The sequence below is a fragment of the Hippopotamus amphibius genome, chromosome 8 (assembly GCF_030028045.1).
Source record: "Hippopotamus amphibius kiboko isolate mHipAmp2 chromosome 8, mHipAmp2.hap2, whole genome shotgun sequence".
NCBI classification, from domain to species: domain Eukaryota; kingdom Metazoa; phylum Chordata; class Mammalia; order Artiodactyla; family Hippopotamidae; genus Hippopotamus; species Hippopotamus amphibius.
The window spans coordinates 66,651,182-66,678,710 of NC_080193.1; the positions used below are offsets into that span (position 1 = coordinate 66,651,182).

Consider the following 27,529-nt stretch of genomic DNA (forward strand, 5'->3'; position numbering starts at 1 on the left):
GCTCATTTAAAAAACAGGCATTTAATTTAAAAAATACAGAAAAATCCATTTCAATTCATTCATTTGGTAGAAGTTACTTGTTTTCCTGAGATTTATCTATATTCCAACTGACAAAAAACAAATCAAAGATTATTCTTCCTGAGTTTAGAATGCTGTAAAAACAACTGTCCCACATGAGACATTTCTGTAAACTACTGCAGTTTCTATCTATTGCTAATCTGACTTAGCAGCTGAGGTATAGCTCTGTCTGAGAATAAACTACATTTATCCGTCTCAACAAAGGAGTTAAGAACTATTTTTTAGTATGTATAAAGATGAGATTCATATTCATTTATATGCAAAGTTGTAGTTTTATCCTTATTCTTCTTTTCCTGCACATACATTATTTCAAAGTAATACTCAGACTAGTACCAGGACATCTGACAAGTAATACAGAAAAAATAAAATTAAAAAAAGTTAAATCTACACTGAATCCAGATTTCTTAACTGCATTTATTAAAAACAAAACCAGAAAACTTTAGGATTAATACTGTAGTTTCTTAGGAATCTTTAAGAACTATATTTTAGAAACACTGCAATGAAAAAACACATCATCATAACCAAATGTATGATTTATTTTTGGAGAAAAATATTTAAAACAGGTTTTTCCAATTCAGGGGAGAAATAACAATATGAGATCATACCCTGGTTACGTGTTAATTACCACATTCTGTACAATGTGGATGTGCTCAAGATGTATTTAATGATACTATGAATGAACATTTGAAATTTAAAAATCCCAAACCACTTGCCAATATTGTAAATTCATAAATTTTGAAATAAATACCTACAAGGAAGTCATTTTTAAAAACTGAAGCCTTTGACAATGTTTATAGATCATCCCAAATGTTACAAATAGCAGAGCAAATTAAGTTGACATTAGTGCTAGTTTCCACTTAATTTCTTCATAATATGGCTGTCTGGTGTTGCATTAGTGAAGATACTTCCTACAACCACATGGGTACCCCAGAGACTGTGACGAATCACTTTACAGCAGCCAAGATCATCAACAGAGAATCCTAGATGTCGATAGCGTTCGTCTGTTTCAAAAAGAGTGTTGTTTGTATATGGTCCAAAAAACTGAAGAAAATAAAAAATGAAGTCATGTTTTCATTAGCAAGAAAGATAATGGAGTAATAATTTTTATGCAAACGAACACAGATCGATATAAATACTCCAAATATTTAAAAAAATCAAAAAAAAATAAAAAGGTCACATGGAACACCTAACTGTCCTAATAACTCCTCTGCCCTCAATACCTGTGCATTCTGGAAATGGGAAATGAACGATCTAGCAGATGCATGTTATTTAGAACCAAATGCATAACATTATATGACCTTTAGAGATGAAATAAGCTTTAGGCAATCATCTATGGTTCACCTTTGTAACTTTTAAGATAAGAAAACTACAGCTCAGAGTAAGTTTTTCATTTCTAGTAGTCACTAAGTCTTGACTTTGAGAAGAAACAGTATATATTCCTATCTGAAGATTAAAAAAAATTATCACTATTTGTAGCTGAAAGATATACACAGAATTTAAAATGTGACCACAAAAATGGTTCAGTTATTTTCTTTAAAGTATAGCTTTATAAATGTTAATTTCCAGAAAGTTACTTTTCTAAATATTCCTTTACCATATTAGTGTGTGAACCGTAAACACACTAATTGAATGTAACTCAAATATTTATTAGTGAGGATGGAAAATAATACATTTAAAAGTTATTTTTAATAAAAAAAATTTTTAAGTGATGGAGACGCTCAACTATGAGTGACAGCAGTCCTCAAAGTTGTGAATTCAACTGACTCTTGGTACTTCTTTACATAAAACTGTGAGATTTTTAAAAAGTCTTAAATGATCTATTTTTACCAAGGTTATAATTATAAACAATTTTACAATAAAAATAATTCCTACTTCAAATTATATAATCTTGCTTTCAAAACATATTTAATTACTCACTGCTAAACCAGATGATGGGTCAATAAAATCAGCCCAATAGCCTTCAGCTCGAAGGGCGTAGCAAATTTCCTTAGCACCACTGATGAACTGCATAGAAAAAGACACAAAGAATATGCTCAAAACAGCAACAATACAGAGTGTTTTATTTTTCAATAAATTTTTAAAATAAATCTTTTGCTTCAGATAGAGAATACAAGATTAATAAAAAATTAAAACTAAAGGTAAATTAACACTGTAAAGTCCTAAGACTATTTTCACCAGTCCAAAAGATCATATGGTACTTTAATTTCTTCTAAAAGCCTAAATGGTACATTTTTTCTTCTAAATTATTTTCTATTTTAGGAACTATTTCTAATCACTTCTGTGCTATTAACTCCCAAATCTGTCATGGATTATAACCTACAGTAGCTATTTTGTATCATTATGGAGATATTAGAAATAAGAAAGGGAAAATAAAATACTCATAATGAAAAAATCTGGACCATTCATTAATTTGAATGAAAGAAACATGTACTTATTTGTGTGTCCTTCAAAAACAAATCTACCCACTCACATAGTCATGAAATATTTCTGAAAAGGCACATGAAAGTAGTAAGATAAATGGATAGACTGGGTACAGGGCTGGACAGCATACTTACTTTTCACTATACACCTCTATTTTCTGTATAGTGTGTAAATATTACAGACCACATGCATGTATTACCTATTCAAAATCCTGGTCTTACCATCCTAATTCCTATGATGTCTTTATTAGCTTTATCAAAAGTCTATGCAATGAAAAAGACTAGCAACAAATATTAGAATCAGATTAGAATGTCAAAAAAACAAAAACAAAAAACAAAAAACCAGACCACAAGTGTTTAAAGACAAGGGCACAGTTCTACTTACAGCCATAACAAAGTAACAGTTATCAAATCTGCCACCAGCTGAAGAATATAAAACTGACCAAAATATAAGAGGCAACTGTTTTTAGACACTGAATAATAGGCAGACAAAAACTGTAGTCTCTGAGAGAAGGGAAACAAATAAGGTGATCCCCATATATGCTTCAGGCTTTTGTCTGGAGACACTCTCTTGTTGCAGGGCAAGGAAGTGGAGCCCAAGCAAAGTGACAGTGTCAGTCAGCTGAGGAGGCAGAAACCAAAAGTTCTGAACTGTTGAAGCACCTGGAATTTCTGGGGTAGGTATTAGAGAAGAGGGATATGCACAAATGGGGTTTCCAAGCAGTCTGCAGAACAACCTGTCCTGGTTCAGTAGCCAAGGGCTGAGCTGTGCAGACAGAAGGTGAGATTCCTCAAGGTCTAGCAGAGAGTGCCAGCTGTGAGGCTGAGAGGTGATGGTGATATCAGGGGGTATGCAGTGCTGGGTAAAATGAATTTCTGGTCCACCCAGAGTGATGAGACCTCACTGAGCACCTCTGGCATTCAGCTGAGATGCTCAAAAGTCCAAGCCTTAGGCATACAGGTCACATTCTAAATAAGGGGTTAGGAAGTGATAGTCTGAGGGCTAAACCTAGCTGGCTGCCTGTTTTTGTAAATATAGTTTTGCTGGAACATAGCCATGCCTGTTCATTTATATATCATTTATTGTTTCTTTAACAATACAGGAGAAGAACTGAGTAGTTGAGAACCTATCATCTACAAAACCTAGAAATTTACCATCTGGCTCTTTACAGGAAAAGTCTGCTGATCCCTACTATGGAGATATACAACTTAAACTAACCTATTTTCTCCAAATACAAGCATATCTCATTTTTTGGGCTTACTTTATTGCACTTCGCAGATAATGTGTTTGTTACAAATTGAAGATTTGTGGCCATCCTGTGTCCAGGAAGTCTATTGGCAACATTTTCCCAATAGCATTTTCCCAATAGCATCATATCTCTGTGTCACATTTTGGTAATTCCCTCAATATTTCACACTTTTTCATCTATTACTATATTTGTTATGATGATCTGTAGTCTGATCTTTATTGATGTTTTACTGCTATGACTCACATAATGCTCAGATGATGGTTAGCATTTTCTAGAATAAAGGATTTTTAAATTACAGTATGTACTTTTTTTAGACATAATGCTATTACACACTTAACAGACTACAGTATAGTATAAACATAACTTTTATATGCACTTGGAAACCAAAAAAACCCATGTGACTCACTTTATTGTGATATTTGCTTTATTATGGTGGTCTGGAACAGAACCTGCAATATCTCCAAGCTATGCCTGTACTTCTTTTTTTATAAACTATGAAAAACATTTAGATAATACTATACTCTTTAGGTTAGCTTCATACTTAATACTTACACTTATTGCTGTATTTCACTAATCCTTGTAATTCTTAAAAATAGGGAAACTGAATATGGTCTAGAAAAGTCATTAGAATTATGTATTTAATGCAAAATGTGCCATACACAAAAACTCAAGGTGAACAAAACAATGCATTTAAACATTTGCAAAGGTTAACTAAAAGAATCCCAAAAGATCACAAAAAGAACCAGTTTAAATATTTATCTTAAAGATTTCTGCTCACCAAAGCAACCATGGACATCTGATGGAAAAACCTACAACAGATTTAAACCACAAAACATAAAATATCTACTTGGACAGTAAGCTATGTGTGGTTCTCAAATAACCACTAACATCTAAAACAGAAAAATATGTTTGAATCCACCTGCTAACACAGGGGACACGGGTCTGATCCCTGGTTTGGGAACATCCCACATGCCTCGGAGCAACTAAGCCCTACTACAGCCCATGAGCCACAACTACTGATCCTGTGCTCTAGAGTCCTAGAGCCACAACTATTGAGCCCTCGTACTGCAACTACTGAAGCGTGCGTGCCTAGAGCCCGTGCTCTGCAACAAGAGAAGCCACCACAATGAGAACCCTGCACAGCACAACGAAGAGTAGCCCCCGCTTGCCATAACTAGAGAAAGCCATTGCGCAGCAACAAAGACACAATGCAGCCAAAAAAAAAAGAAAAGCTTTAGCATGTTGCCATTTCAAAACCTGGAAATTGGTTACAGAAAACCAACTTACATCTGTACTGGGGTCAGTATCAAATGAGGCTCAGAATCTTGAACAGATCCAAAAGTAGGACTTAACTAATGCAATGCACATGTGAGAGCAAACTCTCTAGCATCTAGATGATAGTGAAGATAAGTATACATTTACTAATCATTGTCTTAATATATAAATATAAATGTTTACTGAGTTATTATGTATTGAAATTTCAACTCTCCAAATTCAGATCTTTTAAAAATCAGAGACAATGTCTTATGCCTAACTTGTTAACTAGCATATGGAATTTATTAGCAAAGCTCTATATGGGACATTTAAGTGTGAAGTCATTACCATAAAATACTGTTGAGTATGTAAATAATATTTTTATGAATGAAGAGAACCACACATCCAACCCTAAAGAAAATATAAAATAATTCCAAATATTATCCTGCATGTAAATTAACAAAGAGAATTTTTTCAACTATAGTTAGCTAAGGTGTCCAACTGAGCTAATCCTAACCTGTCATACAGGGAAAAGAATATGCCTTTCTATCTTGTACACAAAGAAATTGATAATAACCCACCATCAAACTCTCAGATAAATAATTATATGCTTTTTAATTATAAGACTTTAAGTTACCACTTACCATTTCTCAGGTTGATAAAAATGAAAAGCAATGTTAATATCCAGGGTAAGGGTGACAGCACCTATACTAGGACAGTCTTTTTGGTGGGAAAATTGGCAGTATCTATCAAAACTTAAAATGAATATACCCCTTCATTCAGCAATTCCCTATTTAGGTATATATAAGTATGTGCATAAAAATATACATATAAATATATTTACTGCCTGTAACAGGAAAAGTTTGATTTTCAACTTATAAATGACTAAATAATTTTTTAAATAATTAAAAAAATTTATGGTTTGCCCATGCAATGTAATATTATGCAGATTTTACAAAGAATGAAATATAAACTATGTGTAATGTGATGGAAAGGTGTCAAAACATATCTTCTAAGTTAAAAGCAAAGGATGGGAAAAAAATGTGGGTATATATTATATTATTGTACTGTACACTGTTATTGTTTACTCCTTTAAGAAGGCTGAGGTAATTTTCACTTTTTACTTGACATGCTTGAGGGAGACAGAGAAAGAGAAAGACAGAGACATGGAGGGAGAGAAAAGGATCAGAGAGAAGGAGAGAAAGATGGGTATGAAGAGTTAATTTTACATTTTTATTGTTTACTGTATTTCTAAATTTCCTAAAACAGAGATAAATTAAAAAAAACTGAGGAAATACTGGACAGAATCAAAATTTTTCAAAGATACTAAGAAAAAAAAAATTGTGGCATTTTTTTTCTCAGAAAATATGAAAGTTTTTTAGTACTGAAATATATTAGCAGAGAATTAATAAATGCTAGAAAAAATAGCCATCATTTAAAAACACTGGTTCATTGGTATTTAAATAAGATCATAAAATTACATTGTCAGCATTTGAAAGAATTACCTTTTCTAGGAGCATTTCTCTTTCATTTTCTACCTCCTCGCTCCACACAGTCATATCATTCTTAGTTTTCTGTGTTACAGTCAGAATCATTAGTTTGTTGGTGGCTACTTCTGGAAACAGTGATTCAAAATCTATAAATGAAATAAGAATAAAACTCCAGGAAAAAAATTTTTTTTAAAAAAGATTACAGTGCATAAGATACTTTAGAAAAATGATGATTAAGTTAAATTATTATGGTACCAAGTTAGAATCATAAATGCATATTATTTTTGAAAAGGATGAAATGAATTTAATTCTGGTTTACTTCTGCTCGTTTTGGATGAATGAAAATATATTGCCAACACTTCTGAAGAGTAAGTTGAGTTACATGTTGTTGGTCTTGTAATTAAAAAAAAGTTTACTGTTAAGATTTTTCTCAATAGTATTAACGTATCAGCTCATGAAATTATAGCCGTAACAATCACCCAGGAGGGGGATGACCTTAGGGAAAGATTTAGGAAAAAAGTATTAAAAATTCTACTATTCCTATCTAACGGCAGCATGAGGTCAGATGTCAGGGGATATTTGAAAGCCTTTATTTTGGCCAGGCAACCATCATTACCAGTCAGACATGTTAAAATAGTAAACATTACATGTTAAAATACAAAGCATTAACAATGCCTATGGAGTACATTATTTAACACATCAAAAAATTAGTGACATTATCTAACACACTCAAGTATAAAAATGAATAAAGTACAACACACCTCTTCGCAGCAACTCTGGACATGTTTGGATTGCACACTCTACTTTGGCACTTTCAAAGTAAGTTTCCGCACTGTTAATTTCTTGCTCAGCAGGTGCATCATTACCCTAAGGGGAATAAGAAATATAAGTAAACAAAATCTGCAGTTCAAATAAAATATCTTGCCTGTTATAAACCTGTTTTCCCTAGAAAGTTTTTTTCAATCATAATTTAGCTGGTGATGGGGTAATAGTGTTTTCTTACATATTCAAACTCTTCTCTATGATGAATGTAATATTTGAAAATTTTAAAAAAATGTTGAATTGAAATAAATGAACATATAAGTATACTGATATTCTAAGACTTAATATGAATAGAAGTCGGCTAAAAAACTAACTAAAATGCCATGATTGTGTCTTACAATGTTACCTCTTCTAATATTTTCTTATATCTAATTATCCTTTCTTTTGTTCTGTAATCTGCAAAATGGGGAGAAGAACACTAACTTACAAAGCAACATGATTAAATATATAGCCTCTCCAACACAAAGAGCTTAGAGGCTTTTATTCAACTAAAATTTACTGGGTGCCTACTATACATCAAACATTATAACAGGATCAGCTACTGCAACGGTAAAAGATCCAGTCTTTACTCTTAGGTATATAAGAGTTAGTAGAAAAAAAATAGCATGAACGAATAAATGCAATCCATCTGAAAAGTGCTATAGAGTTACGAAGGAAGTCTTCTGGAGGTATAGATGGGGAAAGAAACTTGCTTTGCTGGGAGAAATCAGGAAAAGGTTGAAATCACATGTGAGTTACATGCTAAGTAACATGTGTGTCTGACAGACAAAGAATAAACAGAATACAGGTGAAGAGTTTAGGAGGTAAAAAACAGTCCAGCAAGAGATAATAACAGTGCAAAGGCAAGCAATGGTCAAAGAGAATGGTGTAATTTAAAAAAAAAAAAAAGTATACTGTGATTGGACTACAGAGCGGGTAAGAAGTAGTGGGAGGTAAGGTGAGAAAGATAAGGGATCAAAATTGTGTAAAGCCATTTAAGCCACATTATGAAATTGTGACTTTAGTTTAAAAGCAATGAAGAATATCAAGATCAGATATAAAAAGCTAACGACAGTATTACTGTGGAAGATGTATGGTAATGAGGAGGAGCAGGTGATAGACCAGTAACAGCCAACATTTATTGATCACTTAAGTGTAATAAGTACTTTCCATACATTTGCACATTTAATCCTCACAGGAACTTTGCAGGCCAGGGATTATTATTATCCTCATTTTACATTATATGTAATGTAAGACACAGAGGCTCAGAAAGGCGAAGTAACTTTCTCAAGGTCTATCCTACTATAATGCCTCTAAAAACTGAGGTAAGATGAGGAGGCCTTGAACTTTGGCAGCATTAGTGAGAATTAAAGGGACACAAATAACTTAAGAGCTACTTGCAGAGATAAAAGCAATGTAATTCTGTCACTATTTATTGGGGGGTATGATGAAAAGAGGAGTCAAGGTTGGCACTATAATTTTATTTTTGGGACAGTGGGAGGATGACTAAGTCATTTATACTACTGACGACATGGCAATAAGGACAAGTTTTGAGAGAAAAAAGGACTAATTCAGTACTAGACATGTAAAATCTTGGGACTTCTGAGACATCCAGATAAAGATATTTGGCAGGCAGATAGTAATACAGAACCAGAAATGTCAGAAGCAGAAACAATAAGCTAGGAAATATGAAAACATAGCCTGTGGAGAAAGTCAAGGACTTAAGTGACCAGGGAGCAAGTCAAATGAGAAAATAAAGAACAGAGACATTTGGGAAATATCATTTAATTGGTAGACAGAGGAGAAGCAAAGAAGACTGAGAAGGAATTATCTAAGATAAAGTCAGAGGAGGTCAACTGCGTCCCAGTGTTATCTGATATAACCCATAATTGTGAGTGGTTGTTGCTTTTAATAATATGGCTTTGATCAAAATCTCAACCTGAAACTATGTAGAAATATGAAAAATGATAAGGGTCAGGGGTTTCAAAGAAACTCTGAAATGTACATAACTTTCCATGTGAGCAAGCAATGATGCAATATTAGTTTTAAAACTCATTTAAAAAATTCATATGAAATACCAGTTTAAAAAACTCATAAAAAAACCCTCAGGAATTGTTTTTACAAAACCTATTTAAAAAATCCTCCTTTCAGTTTACTGTATCTGAAGATCTCAAAATTTTCTGAAGCTTTTAAATGGCTAGAGGAATATAAAACTAGTTGGAATTTGGTCCATATATAAATTATAATTACCATTTACAAAAGTGAAAAACAGGGAATATAAACTTTCAGTGATAAAATTATTTATACTTGAAATAAATATGTATTAAAAATTTTTTTGAAGAATTATTTAATTACTGAAAAGAGACTGCAATGTAAAATTAAGTGAAAAAAATTATATAGCAAACACTATGTATAGGACAATGCCAAGCTTTCAAAAGCTATATATGTTGTTTCTGTAGCTACTGGATTTAAATAGATTTTTTCTTTTTTTTTTACTTTTTCAATGAAAGTAATATGCTCAGTTATCAGAAATTAATATAGCATTAATAATCAGAAAAAATAGAATAAATGGTATTAACAACTTACCTGAAATTCATTCACATATTGTGCCATAACAAACTCGTGTCTTTCACTTGATAAAGGTTCTGCTAGGACATCAGGTAAAGTTTTATGAATCTGGCTTTTCTTCTGTGATGCGGTCCCACTGAGGTGACAATCAAAACCTATGTTCCCAGGAAGCTGGAATCTCTGATCTTGAGGTCCAAATGGTCCCATAGTTTCATCAGGCCAAACTGTTCGAGAGCCTGAAAAGGAACAACAAAATGAATCATTTTCTCCCTACTAGTTAACTGCATTGGTAGACTGAAAGAACGGTCTTCTTCCAGTTAGGTATTTTTTACCTAACCGATGGTTGTTTTGAAGTTTGCTTTCCTGGGTGAATATAAATTAGTTTCATGTTATTTCTAAAACACTAATCAAAGCAACCAGTTGCCAGCTCATAGGTAATTCCATTATTAGGGAAAGAACTCAATATGTAAACCATACTATGTAATTCTTTTTTTGGGGGGGGGGGGAGGGGGCCATGCTGCGTGGCTTGTGGGATCTCAGTTCCCCGATGAGAGACCGAACCTGGGCCATGGCAATGAAAGCCCAGAATCCTAACCACCAGGCCACTAGGGAACTCCCATACTATGTAATTCTTGACAGTCATTAAAAAGAATATGGTAAATCTTTACTGATAGTGAACAAAGTCCAGGACATACTACATTAAAAGAAAAAGCTAAGTCAAAGAACAGCATCTATGACATCTATTTTTCATCCTTATACTTATGTTTTTAAGTACAGAAAAAAAAATCTGAAAGGAAAGACAGCAGACTTAATAGTGGCTACCCTTGGGGAGGGGCATTCAACTGCTGTTACTTGGTGGCACAAAACATTAATAGACTGGAAAAAAATCTTGTATGAAACAATGTGACATAATGCCCTGTTTACCAGCCACATGAGTTAATATGGATTAAATATCTACAGAAGAATAAACCACATTACTTTATTCCTGTGAGACTTAAAAAAATCCTAATGTAAAAAATTCAAAAAGGTTCAGAAAAGAATAAATTAGAAAATCAAACGAAGAAATACTCAGAGTAGGAATTTTGTTTAGAGAAAGGAAGGGACGACTGCTGCACACTTTAGTTGGCAATAAAAATATTTATAAATACTCTGCCAGAACTGAATGACTAAAAACAGCCAAGTCGATGTGGCTGTCCCATGGGATACCATAACCCTCTTCCACACCTATGCCACACATCACCCATCAATCATGGAACTTTTCCCTGTGAACTCAGACACTGTCACATAATTCTCAACCCAAACACTCTAGCCCAGTGTGTCTGAAACTTTTAATTACTTAAGAATCATCTGAGATCTGCTCCAAATGCAGATTCTGATTGACTAGGTCTGCAGTGGGGCTCAAAATTCCTCATTTCTAAGAAGTCCCAGGTGACACGGATGTTATGCCACGCCACGCCATGCTGGTCTGCAGATCACATCAAGGAGGCTCCAGACAGCCACTAATGATTGCTGGAGTCAGCTCGCAAACTAAAACTTACTAGCTATTTTGAACAACATTGGGTTTTATAGATTATTCACATCTGTTTCTTCAAATAAATATCCCATATTAATAGTGGATTTGAGCATATTTTCAAATGTTTACTGGTCATTTAGGCTTTCTCTTACAGAAACAGCCTGTTTAAATCCATTTTTGAAATTTTTTGTTTGGTTTTCTACTGGGTTGTCTTTTTTCCTATGGATCTACAAAAATTCTTTATATAGTTGTCCCTAGGTATTCACAGGGGATTGCTTCCTGGACTCCCACCAAAATCTGCATATGCTAAAGTCCCTTATATAAAAGGGCATAGTTCAGTTGACCCTTGAACTCCGGGGTTAGCTGTTCAAACTCTGCATGCAGTCGAAAATCCGAGTATAATTTATAGTCAGTTCTCTGTATAATCAGTTCCACATCCTCAGATTCAACGAACTGAGAATTGTGTAGTACTGTAGTCATTTACTATTGAAAAAAATCTTTGTATAAAGTGGACCTGCGCAGCTCAAAACCATGTTGCTCAAGAGTCAACTGTACAAGCATATACATATGTACATCCTCCTGTATACTTTAAATCATCTCTAGATTACCTACAATATTGAATACATGTAAATGATATGTAGATAGTTGCTGGTGTGTGGCAAATTCAAGTTTTGCTTTTCACAACTTTCTGGAATTTTTTTCCCACAAATACTTTCAATCCCTTGGTTGGCTGAATCTGAGGATGCAGAACCCATGGATAGGGAGAGTTCACAATACAAATCCTTTACATATTCTGAGTGACAAATTTTTCATTTATGATAGATACATGTTTAGCCTTCGGATCATGATGAGGAGTAATCCGAGATGGAGTTAGAAAACGGGAGCAAGAAAACCAGGGGAGGCTCTGCATGCCCAAGTGAACTTACATCACACCACTGTAAGTAGTGTGTTGCATGAAAAAAGGATTCCGTGGGCAACCCCTTTAGAACACGTTAGATAAAGTTTCTAAGTTAATATTTTAGTGCGCATTATAAACCTCTGAGATAGGACTATGGCATAAAGCATTTCTCAATCTTAACTAATCTCAGAAATTAAAAAAAATTTTTTTTTAAGACCTTGAACAATGATTTACAGCTTGGGGACAGTTTAGGAACTGCTACTGAAAGCAGTGGGAGGTAATAGAGGCTTATGAAGGAAGTGACATGATTTAAAGTATTTTAGAATGATTAATATGATGGTGTGCAAGATGGATAAGAAAAAGCAAACTGATTTAATAAACACTTATGATAAAAACTGACAGCTACATTTAAGAAAGTCAGCAAAGAATTGCAACTAGTAACATAGTTTAGTAGGATCAAAAGAAGATTTGTTTCAGGGAGGACTGTGTATGTTTGAAGACAATAGAAAAAAACTAAAGTTCAAGAAAGTAAGTTTTAGAAACCAATATTCATTTTTTTTTAATACTGTAACTTTCTGGTATAAATATTTAGGCAGAGCTCTGATTTTACTTTCAATGGGATAAACTCAACTTCAGAAAAATCAGTAAAACCTCAAGAAGAAATACAGTCAAGTCCCTTACGTAAGAACGAGTTCTGTTCCAAGAGCATGTTCCTAAGTCTAATTTTTGTTCGCAAGTCCAACAAAGTTAGCTCAGGTACCCAGCTAACACAATCAGCTATTATAGTATTGTACTCTAATAGGTTTATAATACTTTTCACACAAATAATGCATAAAAAACAAATACAAAAAATAAAGCAACCATTTTTAATCTTATAGTATAGTACCTTGAAAAGTACAGTAGTATAGTACAGCATACAGGGCCTAGCATCAAGTGAACAGGCAAGAAGAGTTACTGACTGAAGGAGGGAGAGATGGAGATGGTGAACCTGAAGGATCGGCAGCAACAGGTATGGAGGGCAAGCTGCGATTTCACTCAGGTCTAATGTTGTGGCACAGGTTCTGGTTCCTTGCTGGATTCAATTCTATCCACCCCCTTGAGAAAACGATTCAGTGATGTCTGGGTAGTAGCTCTTTTTCTCTCATGTACTGGACTGCATTCTGAATGGCTGCAGCAACCTTCGTGTACTACATGTTCTATGTTTGGGTCCTGCGCCTCAAAACTAACAGTGCCTCCTCAAATAAAGAAAATCCGCTTGCCATTTCCTGCGTTGTGAATCTCTTCGATTCTTCAGTTACTTCTTACTCTTGTCTCTCTTCGTCCTTTCTCTGGGCCTCCAGTTCCATCAGGTCTTCATCAGTAAGTTCCTCATGCTGCACAGCAAGGAGTTCCATGAAGTCACCTTCTTGCGGATCAAGCTCCAGCTTCTCACTGAGGGTCACTAAGTTGCTGAAGACCTCTTTGGACTCCTCATCCACCTTCTCAAATCCATGAAAATTGTGAACAAACTGCAGGCAAAGGTTCTTCCAAATCCATTCATGGTGATGGCCATAACCTCATGCCAAGCAAATCAATGTTTTTTATGGCCTTGTAGATGTTATAGTCCTTCCTAAACTGTCGCCAGGTTTTCTGATTCGTCACTTGCCTTTACTGCCTGACAAAAACTGTGATGTAAATAATATTTCTTGAAAGTCGCTGTAACTCCCTGGTCCATAGGTTGGATGAGCGACATAGTATTCGGTGGCAGATGTAGTACTTCGACGTTGGGATGAAAGTTGTCCATGAATGGGGGAGTGGCCCAGAGCACTGTTGAGCAAGAAAAGAATGCTGAATGGGATATCCTTCTCTAAGCTATTTTTCTCTACGTCTGGGATAAAGTGGTGGAAAAACTAGTCCTGGAAAATGACCTGTGTAACCCAGGCTTTGGGGTTACTCTTCCACACAACAGGAAGAGAGCTCTTGGCTATGTTTTTTAGGGCTCTTGAGTTCTTTGAATGATAAACTAAGAGAGGCTTTGGCTTCCTATCACCGGTAGCACTGCCACAAACAACAGAGTTAGCCTATCCTTTGCTGCTTTATAGCCAGGCATCAACTTTTCCGCCTTACCGATGTAACTTTGGTCTGGCACCCTCTTTCAGGGCAGTCCTGTCTTATCCACATCAAAAATCTGCTTGGGTAAATATGTGCCTTCATCAATAATTTCTCGAAGCGTTTCAGGAAATTCCCAGGCAGCTACCGTTATCTTCACTCACTGCCTTGCCACTTACTTTTACGTTGTGAAGGCTGGTTCTAGCCTTGAACCAATGAAACCAGCCATGGCTGGAATTAAAAGACGTGCCCTCTGATTCTTCATCATGTTTCTTCTTCAAGTCTCCATAAAGGCTTTTAGCTTTCTCTTGAATCAGCATTAAGTCCAGCGGGACTCGACGCTGATGCTGATCCTGCATCCACACGCTGAGAAGTCTCTCCATCTCCCCCATCGCTTTTCCATGCTTCTTCCATATTACTGTCGACATCATCAGCACAGCAGACTTCACATGTTGCATGATCTCGTCCTTGTTCTTTAGAAGTATGCTAATGGTTGAATGATTTATGTTATAAGAACGAGTGACATCTACCACCTTTTCATCTCCCTCCACTCTCAATTATTTTCACTTTTGTTTCCATCGTTATTGCTAGGTGCTTCTTAGCAGTACCAGCTACATCACCACTGCTTTTATGCTGGCTACTGGACATCGTGGGCTTGAAATAAAGATACTGTACTACTGTACTCTATAAAATTCTGTAAAGTACACTAAAGCACAACCGCTTGTAGAGGATGCACGCACATGACAATGTACACCAGGCACATGAGTGAACTAACTTATGTGACTGGATGTGTGAACTCATGTTTGCATCTTTGAAAGTTCGCAACTTGAAGGTTCATATGTAGGGGACTTACTATATTACAGGAAACACAACTCAAAATGTTATGAAACAATTATAAGTAAAGCAATTACAACTTTTACTTACAGATATCTGGAGGTGCAGTGGCCACATGAGACTCATCAGAACCTGAAGATCCTGCAGTTGAAAAGGCTCTGGGATTGACAACCCTTTTAACTAAAGAGCAAAATCCTGGGAGATAGGAAACCAGTCTGGCTCTGTTACAGAGCACCTAAGAATGACACAAAAATCAAAATTATTCTGGATATAAATGTTATACTAACACAGACAACCTCTGGCAAATCCTTGCATTGCAATATATCTTTTAAAACCAATGTTTATTCTACTATTACTGAGCACCTACCACAGGAAAAGCAACATGTATATTTATAATTTTAAAAATAAACACAAATATTTAAAGAACAAGCAATAAGTTACTCTGGGTAAAAACATATGGCTTTCCCAACAAGACCAGAATCAAGAGTGCCATACAGAAAGAATGGCAACCTCCAAAAACTGTCCTATTTAGCAACAACACTAAAAAGGTAGCACAACTAATAAGATTCTTCTATTCTCTAAATAAAGAACTTTCAAAACCTCTCCTAGAAACAAAACCTATTCACTTTCTAACTCTTCTTTTACTGCGATAAATTGTACTAATTATCTCCCATGCCATCTTTCCTCTCGGTTTTATGGCAATGTCCACTTTCCTCCATTTTAGCACACACCTTTGTGATACATTTTCCTATGCTCAATTTCCTAGACTCTAAGGTCAGTTACAGTGGACAGATGTGTAAACATCTTGTATGCATAAACTTTAATCAAAATACTTGAGTCAGAATAATTTAATGCAGGAGTTGGCAAACTATAGCTGAATACAGACTTCTGTCTGCTTTGGTGAATAAAGTTTTATTCTAACACTGCCGTACTCACGTCTGTACTGTCTATGGCTGCTTTCATGTCATAATGGCAGAGTTAAGTAGTTTCACAGAGACTCTATGGCCTACAAAACCTAAAATATTTGCCATCTGACCTTTTATATTAAAAAAAGTAAATCCTGACTCTTAGATTAGTGGAAAAAGCATATGAAAAAATACCATATCATCTGTGAAATGCTATTAAAAGATTTGAACAATTAAGAGATCCTTGACATAGGAAAAAAGTTTCATGGAGGATATACTTTGCTGTGAAGAAACAGAAATTTGCTGGGGAGAGGCGCATTTCAATGCGTGACTTTCAGAAACAAAGGTATGGAGTCATAAATGATGTACTCAGAAGGGTGACAAGTTCACTGAAGGTGGATATAAGGTAGTGCAGTAAAACACAGGCCTGAAAGTTAACTTGTGGGAAACTATAAAAGGCTTTATATTTGACACAGACAGGAAAGGGCCTGTTACATCAAGATAATAAACCAGAATTTTAACCTGTAGGCAGAGGGGAATAGAGTAAGTTGATAAAAATAAAGGGTGTTTTAAGGAATGTACCACTAAGGGCAGTGTAGAGAATGGAGTGGAACTAGAGAGGTGGTATGAAAACTAGTTACCAGGATGTTGAAATAGTCTAGCCATTTGATACTTTAGAATCATTCTTTTTCCCTTTCACATAGTATTCTGAAATCCAACCCTGTGTTCCTTCTGAATTGCATGAGCTAAGTACAAGAATACATCCTACTGGTCTTTCTATCTCTCTGACATAATTTCTTACTAATTTTATCCTCCCTTCTTTTACTCCACTCTTCAGTCACATACCCAACATTTCCCATATTTCCCTGCCTTCTTTTGTACTGTCACAAGATTTCTTCTGCTAAAATGCCCTTTTCCCTCTCCCCTTAGGCCTGACAAATTCCAACTTTCTCTACAAGATCTGGATAAACATCTTTTATATGTCCCCAAAATGCAAGGTCTGTCTCCAGAGCATTCTGCCCACCTGAAAATTTAAGCATCCTCCCTTGGGTCTATACCCAATCTGCTCAAAGAGACAAAAATGGTAATTCTCAGTGGTATAAGAAACTTGAATTGTATATCAATATCGAGCAATTGTGATACTTCACACAAAAGATCCAGACTTTCAGCTGTTCTTAAAAACTCCAAAGATCTGGTAGCACTGGATTCACATTCCCAAATGATATTAGCTGGCAACACATCACTGTAGATAAGGCTGCTCCCTTCATATCAGAAATGAATATGTCAGCTGGCACAAGTCCCCACCATGGCCTCTTAATTTACCCGTTTAGCCTCTGAAGCATAGACATTTCTGACCCATGCTATGTCTAACTAAATTGTTGAAGACACATATCTGCATGTTTCATTACTAACATCCATTCAGCACTTACAATACATATAAAGTAACACAAATTTTTAAACATATATTTGAATATTTTATGTAAACTTCTTTCTAACAATAAAAGGATTTATAAAAGTATCTTTCAAAATACTCACCTTAATAAATTAATTTATTCATTCAAAATAAAAATAAAGCCAGGTCAAATATTAGCATATTACTCTAATACCTTTCCTTTGAGAGTAGCACATGCTTCTTTTACAACATTCCCTTCCTATGATTATGGCGAGGTAAAAATTCACCTTAAAACATGGGATACATGTTTACTTTTACAACTTGGCCCTATTGTCTCATCATTAGACTATTATGTAATAAATTGTATTCAATTAAGGGATACTATCCTGGCTAACTGTTGCCATATGAGTCTTCCTAACACAGTTCTAATTAAATCACCAAAATTTAAAGTCCAAATTACTGAGTTTGGCATTCAAGACTCTCTATTACTTGATCCCAAATCCACAATTCAACCTTATTTCCCACTAATCTCTTTCACATGTCTTACATTTAGGAAGACAGAAATGACTTTGTGATTTTTGAAAGGGGGTGTATCTTTGAACATACCTCCTGTTCTGCCCAACCTCAGATTATCTAAATCCCAACCATCTTTCAAAACTCAAATGCTTCTCTGATTAAGTGAATCCAAACCCCTACTTTTCCCTCTCCACAAAGCTCTGAATCTGCACTGTACCTTTGTGTAGCTTTTAAAATTAGTTTCTACTCGTGTTGTACTTGTTTTAATATATGTCTTGTGTTCCCTATAGCAGGATGCATTTGCATAATCACTGAACAGTTACAGTGAATAAATATCTCTGGTCTATGAGAACAGTATCTCTTGCTCTCATTTTGTAGGATTTGGAAGGTGACTTCCTATACTGAAACTGCTACAAAACCTTCAGTTTACCTAATCAAAGAAATAGAAAACGGCTTAAAAATAATTCTAAATATTTACTGAAATAACGTCTTTCAAAACCACTGAAAAGATGCTGGCACTGAATTTATTTCTAAAAACAAATCTGTAGAAGTAAACAGACGAGTATTGAGAAATATGTTTGTGTTCAAACTACCTGCAAAGCGTATCAACCTAATTTCACACCCCTTGCTTCCCATGACATTTCTGATACACTAAGTATGAGAAACATTACGCCACCAATACCATTATAATTAAACCCGTCTCTCCATTTCCATCGAGTTTCCAAACTATTTTATTACTATACTTCTTCTTAAGGGACTAATTTACTCACATTGGCCATTTCTGGCGGAAAGGGCAGACGAAAAGTATCTTCCCTTTTGTAAAGTTATTCCTGGGAAAGGACAAAACAAAACAGGCGGTGATGGATTAAGCTCAACAACAGATCACTGGGGTAACATCCACCATCACCTACTGTGTGTCCCTCCACCGCGACAGGACCAAAGTCCAAGCTCTCCCCGGACCCCAAATTTCGCCTCCCGCCCCCACAGGGCACAGATCGCTGCCGAGAGGAGGCCGTGCAGCTCTCAGCCCGCTCGGTTTGAGTCCGCGGAACACAGCTCCGACTAGATCCGGGTGGGGAATGAGTCTTCCATCGGGATGGAGTCCTGAGGCTCGAAGTAGTTATTTTAACACCGGTCAGCGCTGCCTGACGACAGCTCTAAGCAAACGTTCCGGCAGAGATGAACAAGGAAGCGAAAAAGATCCTAAAGACAAGAGTGACAGGACAAGTGGGAACAGCGACAGGGGCCCTGTGGGAATAGGGGCAACACCGAGAGCTGTAGCCCGAAGATGGGCGAATTTACAGGGCCTAACGCGGGCGGAAACCATCCGTACCAGTCACCGTCGCCGCCTCCAGCGGTCCCAGACCCAGACTCTTCCCGTCTTCAAAATGGCGGCGCAACTGCAGAACAGGTAGCGCTGACGCTAGCAGTGTCCAGACTGAAGGAGTTGCTCCCGGGCGCATCGATGGGAAGGATCGTCGAGCCGATGATGCGCACGCGCACGGGAGGCGGCCACGACGTGGGAGGAGATAAGGTGAGGTGCGGGAGACCTAGGAGTTTGGAGACGAGGGCGCCAAAGCTGGGTATAGGCAGTTATTTAATTTTGTTCATTAACGCAGGTATTTGAAAGCCTCCTCTCTCCCCAAGACTTTCTTATTGCCCCCAGGAAGTACAGTTTTCTGTTTTTTGTATCGTAGTTTTTGTTTTTTTTTTAAATTTTTCGAGAAATCACTGTTTTTGAGAGTAGAGCACTTACATTTTTCTCATTGTACAAGGTCCTTAATAGACTCAATAAATATATATCCCACGACTTATTTATAAAGAATATATGATTTTCATTTGTCAGTTACTTTTTAAAAAAATTAACTGAAGTCCATGCTTTATTCATACTGATATTTTTAGTTGGGTCATGTTGGGCAAGTTAGTCTCTTTGTTCTTTTAGTTTTCTCACTTCTAAAACGGGAATAATAATACTGGCCAACTCACAGTTTGTGAAGATTAAATCAGTTAATATGTAGCCAACACATACAGCACCGTGTGTGCCCCCCCAGCTCACGGTTTGGGAGGCTTCTGAGGAAAACCACTGAGCTGAGTGTTGAAGTTACTTACAATTCGTTATTTTTTCATGCCTCATAATTTCTTCTTCAAATCGGCTTACTTGTCCAGGTTATATAACAAGATTTCTGGTTGAATGATGATCCTAAGCTTTTCGAGACTGGGAACCATATATTATACATCTTTGCCAGGATAGAAAATCATCTGTCAGGTAGAGGTGGGAGAAAAGAGGAGTCAGTGATCAGGGAAATGGCAGGAGGCTGTCAGAAATAACTTCATAGCAGAGGTGATGCTTGATCAGTGCTTTGAGAGATGAGTAGTTGTTTGCCTGGATGCCAAGAATAGACATTACAGTGGTGAGGACGTTTCAGTCAAAGGAAGCAGTGTGGACAGAGATACAGAATCCAGAACACTATGGGTAGTTGGGGAGATCCACAAATAATCAAGGGATCAAGTTGGACAGGGGCCAGATCATAGTCAGCCTGCAGTGCAGTACTAAGGTAGGTGTAATCCTGGAAGCACCTGGGCAGATTTAAGCAGTCAGGGCATCAGATTTGTACCTTGGGAAGATCCTCAGGCATCAGTATAGAGGATAGGTTGGAAGGATGTGGAATTGGAACTACTGGATCAAGTGGTTAGGAGACTATTGTTGTGTCCGTCAGAAAGAACATGATAGCCTGAATTAAAGGCAGGGGAATGTTGAGGAATCAATACTGCATAGCTATCCATTGGTTGCAGATGAGGAAAAGGATGACTTGAAGATAACTCCTAAATTTTTGACTTAGGGTACTTGGTGAATGGAGTTGCTTTTGCAGAGATTGGGAATCCAGTAATAATAATTTGTGGAAGGTATGCTACATGGTGGCACTTGCGTAGGGATTTTCTCATTGTTTAATTCTCATAACAATCCAAAAAATGGATGTATTATTATCCTCATGTTAAATATGAAGAAATTAAAGCACAAATAGCTTATGTATGTTTCTGAAGCTCCCAGGGCTGGATTTAAATCTAGTTCTGTTAGGTTTAAAAATAGTGTTTTCTTTCCCTTCGGTGTTTTCTCCTAGGAGGAAAACAGGTTTTAGGGGAAAGATAATTAATTTGGTTTGAGATATCTTGAATTTTCAGATGCCTGAGGGGTATTCATATGTAGTTGTAAATAAGTCATTTGAAACTAGGCCTGTTGCTTAGGAAAGTTGTTTACATGGGAGACAGAGATTTGAGGATCACTGACGTATGAGTAACAGTTAAAGCCATAGGAACCCCTTAATCTGGAGTTCAACAGTGGGCTTTTAGGGAGGAAGGTCTGTGAAACTCCTGAAAATGTATGCAAATTTTTGTATATTTGTAAGCAGATCTATTTCCCCCCCCTAGGGAGAGGGCACATAGCTTCTTCAGATTCTTTTTTTTTTTTTAATTTTTAAAAAATTAAAAAAAATTTTCATTTTTTTAAGCTCTTTATTGGAATATAATTACTTTACACTGCTATGCCAGTTTTTGCTGTACACCAAAGTGAATCAGCTGTATTTATACATATATCCCCACATCCTCTCCCTCCCACGACTCCCTCCCACCCTCCCTATCCCAGCCCTCTAAGTCATCACCCATCATTGAGTTGATCTCCTATGTTATGCAGCAACTTCCTACTAGCTATCTGTTTTACATTTGGTAGTGTATATATGTCTATGCTACTCTCTCACTTCGTCCCAACTTCCCCTTCGCCCCCCCCCCCAGCCATGTCCCCAAGTCCGTTTTCTACATTTGCATCTTTATTCTTGCCCTGTCACTGGGTTCATTAGTACCATTTTTTTACATTCCATGTATATGAGTTAGCATATGGCATTTGTTTTTCTCTTTCTGGCTTACTTCACTCTGCATGCCAGTCTCTGGGTCCATCCACCTCATTACATGTAGTTCAATTTCCTTCCTTTTTATGGCTGCATAATATTCCATTGTATATATGTGCCACATCTTCTTTATCCATTCATCTGTTGATGGGCATTTAGGTTGCTTCCATGTCCTGGCTATGGTAAATAGTGCTGCAGTGAACACTGGTACATGTTTCTTTTTGGATTATGGTTTTCTCTGGGTATATGCCCAGGAGTGGGATTGCTGGGTCATATGGTAGTTCTATTTTTAGTTTTTCAAGGAACCTCCATACTGTTTTCCATAGTGGCTGTACCAACTTACATTCCCACAACAGTGCAGAAGGGTTCTCTTTTCTTCATACCCTCTCCAGCATTTATGTTTCTAGATTTTTGGTTGATGGCCATTCTGTTTGGTGTGAGGTGATACCTCATTGTGGCTTTGAGTTGCATTTCTCTAATAGTTAGTGATGTTGAGCATCTTTTCATGTGTTTGTTAGCCATGTGCATGTCTTCTTTGGAGAAATGTCTATTTAGGTCTTCCGCCCATTTGTGGATTGGGTTATTTGCTTTTTTGGTAATAAGCTGCATGAGCTGCTTGTATATTTTGGAGGTTAATCCTTTGTCCTTTGTTTCGTTGGCAACTATTTTTTCCCATTCCGGGGTTGTCTTCTTGTCTTGTTTATGGTTTCTTTTGCTGTGCAAAAGCTTTTAAGTTTCATGAGGTCCCATTTGTTTGATTTTATTTCCATGATTCTAGGAGGTGGATCAAAAAGGATGTTGCTTTGATGGATGTCATAGAGTGTTCTGCCTATGGTTTCCTCTAAGAGTTTTATATTATCTGGCTTTACATTTAGGTTTTTAATCCATTTTGAGTTTATTTTTGTGAACGGTGTTAGGAAGTGTTCTAATTTCATTCTTTTACATGTAGCTGTCCAATTTTCCCAGCACCACTTATTGAAAAGGCTGTCTTTTTTCCATTGTATATTCTTGCCTCCATTGCTTCTTCAGATTCTTAAAGGAGTTCATGACTCTGAAAAGATCAAGAACTACTAGTGTAGAGTATAAAAGAAAAAGAGCAAAAGTCAGAAGACTAGGAAATATTAATTGAAGGGATAACAGAAGAAGTAAAACTAGCAACAGAGACTTAAGAAATTTCAGTCAGAGGGTAAAAAGAAATCAGGAGAGAGTATTCTAGCCATGAAGAAGATAATTGCTCAGTTTTATTAGTTGCTACAAAAAGGTGTTGTTGAGGACAAAAACCAGTCCATTGTGTTTGATAACTAGGGCAATGGTGACTTTGCCAGAGGAGTTTCAGTGGAGTAGTGTGTGTGTGTGTGTGTGTGTGTGTGTGTGGAGAGGGGAGGGGGTAGGAGGGTGGGGGGGGATGGAATTTTGATAACTGTGGGTTCGAAGGATGAAACACAGCCTCTTAAGGGAAGAGACTACTTGTTTGTTCACTGTATTCCTGGGACTTCACTGTATTCCTGCCACAGAGAGGTGATCACTAATATTTGTTGAAAGTTGAACAGATGAAGAAGTGGTGACCATTAGTAACCAGCTAACATTAGTAACAGTTGCTTTTTGTTCTGTTTCCAGACTCCATCCTCCAATAGCACTTAACTACCCTACAACTGGGCTGGGGGAGCAGTAGTGTCTCCATTGCATAAATGCAGAAACTGTGACTCAGAGAGACTAAGTAAACTGCCTGATGTCATACAACTACACGCAGTGCTGAATGTGAGATTCAAACTTGGATTTGTCTGGCTCCAAAATCTCTGTTCCTTCCACGACAATAAAATAAAGGAGAAGAAGAGTGAGAGGTGAGTATGTATCTCTCAACCGTTATTCCAATTTTCCCTTATCTATTCGCCTCTTCCTTTCACTCTCTTTTGGATTGTTATTATTTTTCAGAGACAAAGTAGGGCCTTCACAGAACTATAAAAATTGATCAAAGTACCAGATTATGAGATTATTCAGAGGCTAATATGTAATCCTTGGGGTTTTCTTTCTCATCTCACTCTCACAGCTGCCGGCATTAATACTTTCTGATAAACACATGGCTTCTTTTTTATGCTGGAAAACACTGATTCTCAATAACAAAGGATGCCTATTTAAGCAGACTGAGGAATATATAGTCATCTCTGAGTGCTCAACTTGGAAAGACTGTTGTATTGCAGCTAGCTCTTTCTATAAAGACAATAGGATTATAAAACCAAAAGAGACAAGAGGGAGTATTTTCTGCTCAACCACGCATATCTAAAGCGTATTGGAGGTTTGGAGACAATATTCTGTGTTATTTTTTTAGAAAAGGTTGCATGGAACTGTCACCTGGTCGCAAGAAAATGACATGTTGAAAAAGATAATGATATGAATAAAAAAGGGTATGGAGGAAAGAAAAGATGTGTGAACACTTGGTTTTTATTCTTTGACTTGGTCACAGAACTCAACCATTGAGAAAACGTTTTTTTAAGTTGCCTGCGTCGATGGTCAATGGTGCGATGGCTCTTTAGTGTTTGATACATTAAGACAGGTATGTGTTTTGGCCACTTCTAAAACCTCGAGATTTTCCTGGGAACCCCTTGTATATTCTAGCCATCCATTGCTAGGTAACGATACATGGATGTTATAGAGAAATGTTACAGAGTGAATGGACGTAATGGAGGAGGAGGCTTCAATTTAATATTTTGGTTTTTAGTTTCAATGTGATTCATACAGTCGGTCACTGGACTTTAATTGTGATATTAGATATAATGATTGCCTACCTGCTCTTCTCTCTTACTCCTCGTCGTTGCACTGGAGACAATGATATTACCTACTTCCTAGATATGTGGAAAACTGTATGAGGTAATCCATGTAAAGAGTTTAGCATAGTGCATGGCATTCAGCAGGTATGCAATAAAGGTTAGCTGATATCATCTTCCTCCTCCTCGTCTGCGTTATTGTCATCATCACTGAACTCCTCTGAGCTCCATCCTCATAGGGAGGTGATAATGTGGTGGGGAGCTTTGGTTCCCTTATTCATGCATAGGCCTTTTCAAGGGTGATGTCACTGCCTTCACCTTCCTGTCTCTTTGGTACCAGGAAATGGTTTGGTCTAGAAGGGACCAGGCATGGGTTTAGATGGGACTTCCCTCAGGATGTTGGCCTGCTTTGTTTTGAGCTATTGATACTTCTCCTTGAGGTGATTATGCCTGTATTTTAGGACTCAAAGCATATAGAAAGAGCAGAGAGCAAGGGTGAGGAGAAGATTTAAACAAAATCTGATTAACCACTGAGCAAGAAGCATCTATAAGTCACATTTTGTAAACTTAGGATTCAGGCTGTGGTGATTTGGCTACACAGAGAAATGGAAATCCTTAGGTTTGAGAGTAGGGTGTAAAGCTACCTGGGAGCTTGTTAAAATGCAAAATCTCTGGCTCCAGCCCAAAACTACTTCCCCAGAATCTGTATTTTAACAAAATCCATAGTGATTCGTATGTACAATTATGTTCTCCTGAATGAGATTGACTAGGAGGTGGAAGAGAGATGGTACATCACCCCATATATGTAGAATCAGAATTTGTGAGGGGCTAAGGAAGCTGCATTTTAAGAAACCCTTCAGGGAATTATTATGAACACTAGAATTTGAGGAACACAAGTAAAAGATAAAAACTGTCCTGGGGAGACATGCAATATACACTGTAAACGGTAGATGTCACTGCTGTACAAATTTAAAATGACCCTAATAGTTAACAGGCAAAGAATTATTACAAAAACATTTTCTAAATTTGCAATGTACAGATCTAGGGAAAATGAATTCTAATTTAAACAGAGTTGGGTTTTCCCGTGATTTTATTAAAGATTTCTAGGACATATGAATAGCATAAAAAGAGTGGAGATTTAGAAATTTGGGTACATGTAAATAAACCTGTGTCTATAAAGAGTAATGTCTCAGTGTACTTGGGGAAATAAATGAATGTTTTGTGGTATGAATAACCAAACTGGACTCCACAGTCAAAGTATATAAGGAAGCTCAGTGACTCTTAGAATATCTTTTCCTTTTCCTGGCCTTATATCACAGTGTTAATTTTATACTCAGTTTGCCAGATATTTAATTTTCATCTGCAGCTCAGGGATTAAAAGCCTTGTATGGCTGTCCACGTGAACATTGTCTTTATTTATAGTCACTGCACCATATGGGGGACTTGGATTCAACTTCTGGCTTTTCCATAAAGCTGTATGTGGATCACCACGATGATTCCTTAATGTCTGTGAGCCTTGAAACAGGCATAAAAATGCCCACATAAGTCTTGTCATGAGGAGGACCCAGATAATATAAAAAATGTGAAATGCTTTATAGATTTTAAATTAAATGAATGCACAGTATCATTTGAATGCTTACAGTGTTGGGCCTTTGCTTTGATATTGGTCTTTGAAACCCCACCAAAGCACCTTTTCCATAAAAATGACTCTGATTCTGGTAAAAGCCTAGGTATTTTCCCCAACCAGATCTTTTATTTCTCACCATATAGGGTTGGCTGATAAAATATAGGACACTCAGTTACATTTGAATTTCGGATAAACAGTGCACACTTTTTTAGTAGAAGTATGGCCTAGATCTTGCATGGCAATCTGGCAAATCTAACTCAAAGGCAAACTAAGGAAGCTGTCTCATGTTTATATTTCTACACCTGAAGGTCAACTAATTGCTCAACTCTTCTATTTTGCCCGGTATGGAAAAAGTCTGGAGTAAAGACAGTAATTTAAGTCTAAAAATGCTTTTGGAGAGTTATTGCTAGTTGAAAGTTCACATCTCCAAAAATGTTTATACTTCCTGTCTAGAAATGACTTGCTTGGGCTTATACTCTAAAGACTGTTTGGAGGGAAATAGGGCCTCTTAAGTAATTAATCCTTGGAGTTATTTTTCATTTCTGTTATAGTCTATTATTCTTTTGATTTTTGATGATTCATTAACATGTCTTTCTCTCTGCCACTGTGTGGTTGTGGTTTCCCTCCTCTAGATGGAGGGAAAGTGTGAATCTCCAAAATGAAAGCCACTCAAATGTTGATGTTATAAACAGCTCTGATGCAGTTCTCATACAGGCCTCTCTTTCCAATTATATTTCATGCAGCAAATCATAGACTATATACAGAGCGTCCACACCCCAGTAATGGAGAAGAGTAAGGAGAAGGAAATGTGGGAATGAGATATATGCTAAGTGTTGAGAAAGTTATCCTGGGGAACAATTTGCATTTGCAAAGTACTTGAGGATAATGTACAAAATGGGGTTCAACTCAATGAAATATATCCAAAATTACACTTTCATGGGTATACCCTGAAGTAGAATGAGAAATAACTGTAGAATCCTGTTGTACTGAACAGCCAAGTCTAACAGGAAGCCCCTACAAGGTGACTGCAGAAAAATGGCACCTTTGGGCTCCGCTAATGTTAACGTTAGCCTGTGGACACTGGGTGGCGATATGTGGCAATGTGAAGGTTTTCAAATTTGTGGTGGAGTTGCTGAATTAGTGGGGGAAGAGTTGTGAGATGAGTTTTGGTTTCCTGCTGTTAACACAGAGCCCTTCAATTTATGGTAGAATGTTCCTTCAGCTGTGATCTCA

At 36.7% G+C, this 27,529-nt stretch overlaps 1 protein-coding gene across 2 annotated transcripts; it reads right to left on the reverse strand.

The window, feature by feature from the left end:
- Positions 1-593: 593 nt before the first annotated feature.
- Positions 594-19,433, reverse strand: MMADHC (metabolism of cobalamin associated D). 2 transcript variants are annotated; one of them, XM_057745523.1, is made up of 8 exons: positions 19,342-19,433; positions 18,779-18,838; positions 15,285-15,429; positions 9,880-10,097; positions 7,254-7,359; positions 6,508-6,638; positions 1,996-2,082; positions 594-1,119 (listed from the first exon to the last, which is right to left on the reverse strand). In XM_057745523.1, exons 2-8 carry the CDS (start codon positions 18,785-18,787, stop codon positions 925-927), a joined length of 891 nt encoding a protein of 296 aa, XP_057601506.1. In that variant the 5' UTR covers positions 18,788-18,838; positions 19,342-19,433; the 3' UTR covers positions 594-924. The 2 variants fall into 2 exon arrangements, with proteins under 2 accessions (XP_057601506.1, XP_057601507.1); XM_057745524.1 differs by lacking the exon at positions 19,342-19,433 and having other exon boundaries at positions 18,779-19,318.
- Between the last annotated feature and the right edge of the window lie 8,096 nt (positions 19,434-27,529).

Excerpts from the sequence above, each read along its gene's own strand:
- MMADHC (XM_057745523.1), bottom strand. Across the intron at positions 10,098-15,284 it reads CACTGCACCTCCAGATATCT|GCTCTCGAACAGTTTGGCCT; the intron begins GTAAGTAAAAGT and ends GTTCCTTTTCAG. Across the intron at positions 2,083-6,507 it reads GAGAAATGCTCCTAGAAAAG|TTCATCAGTGGTGCTAAGGA; the intron begins GTAATTCTTTCA and ends TTTTCTATGCAG.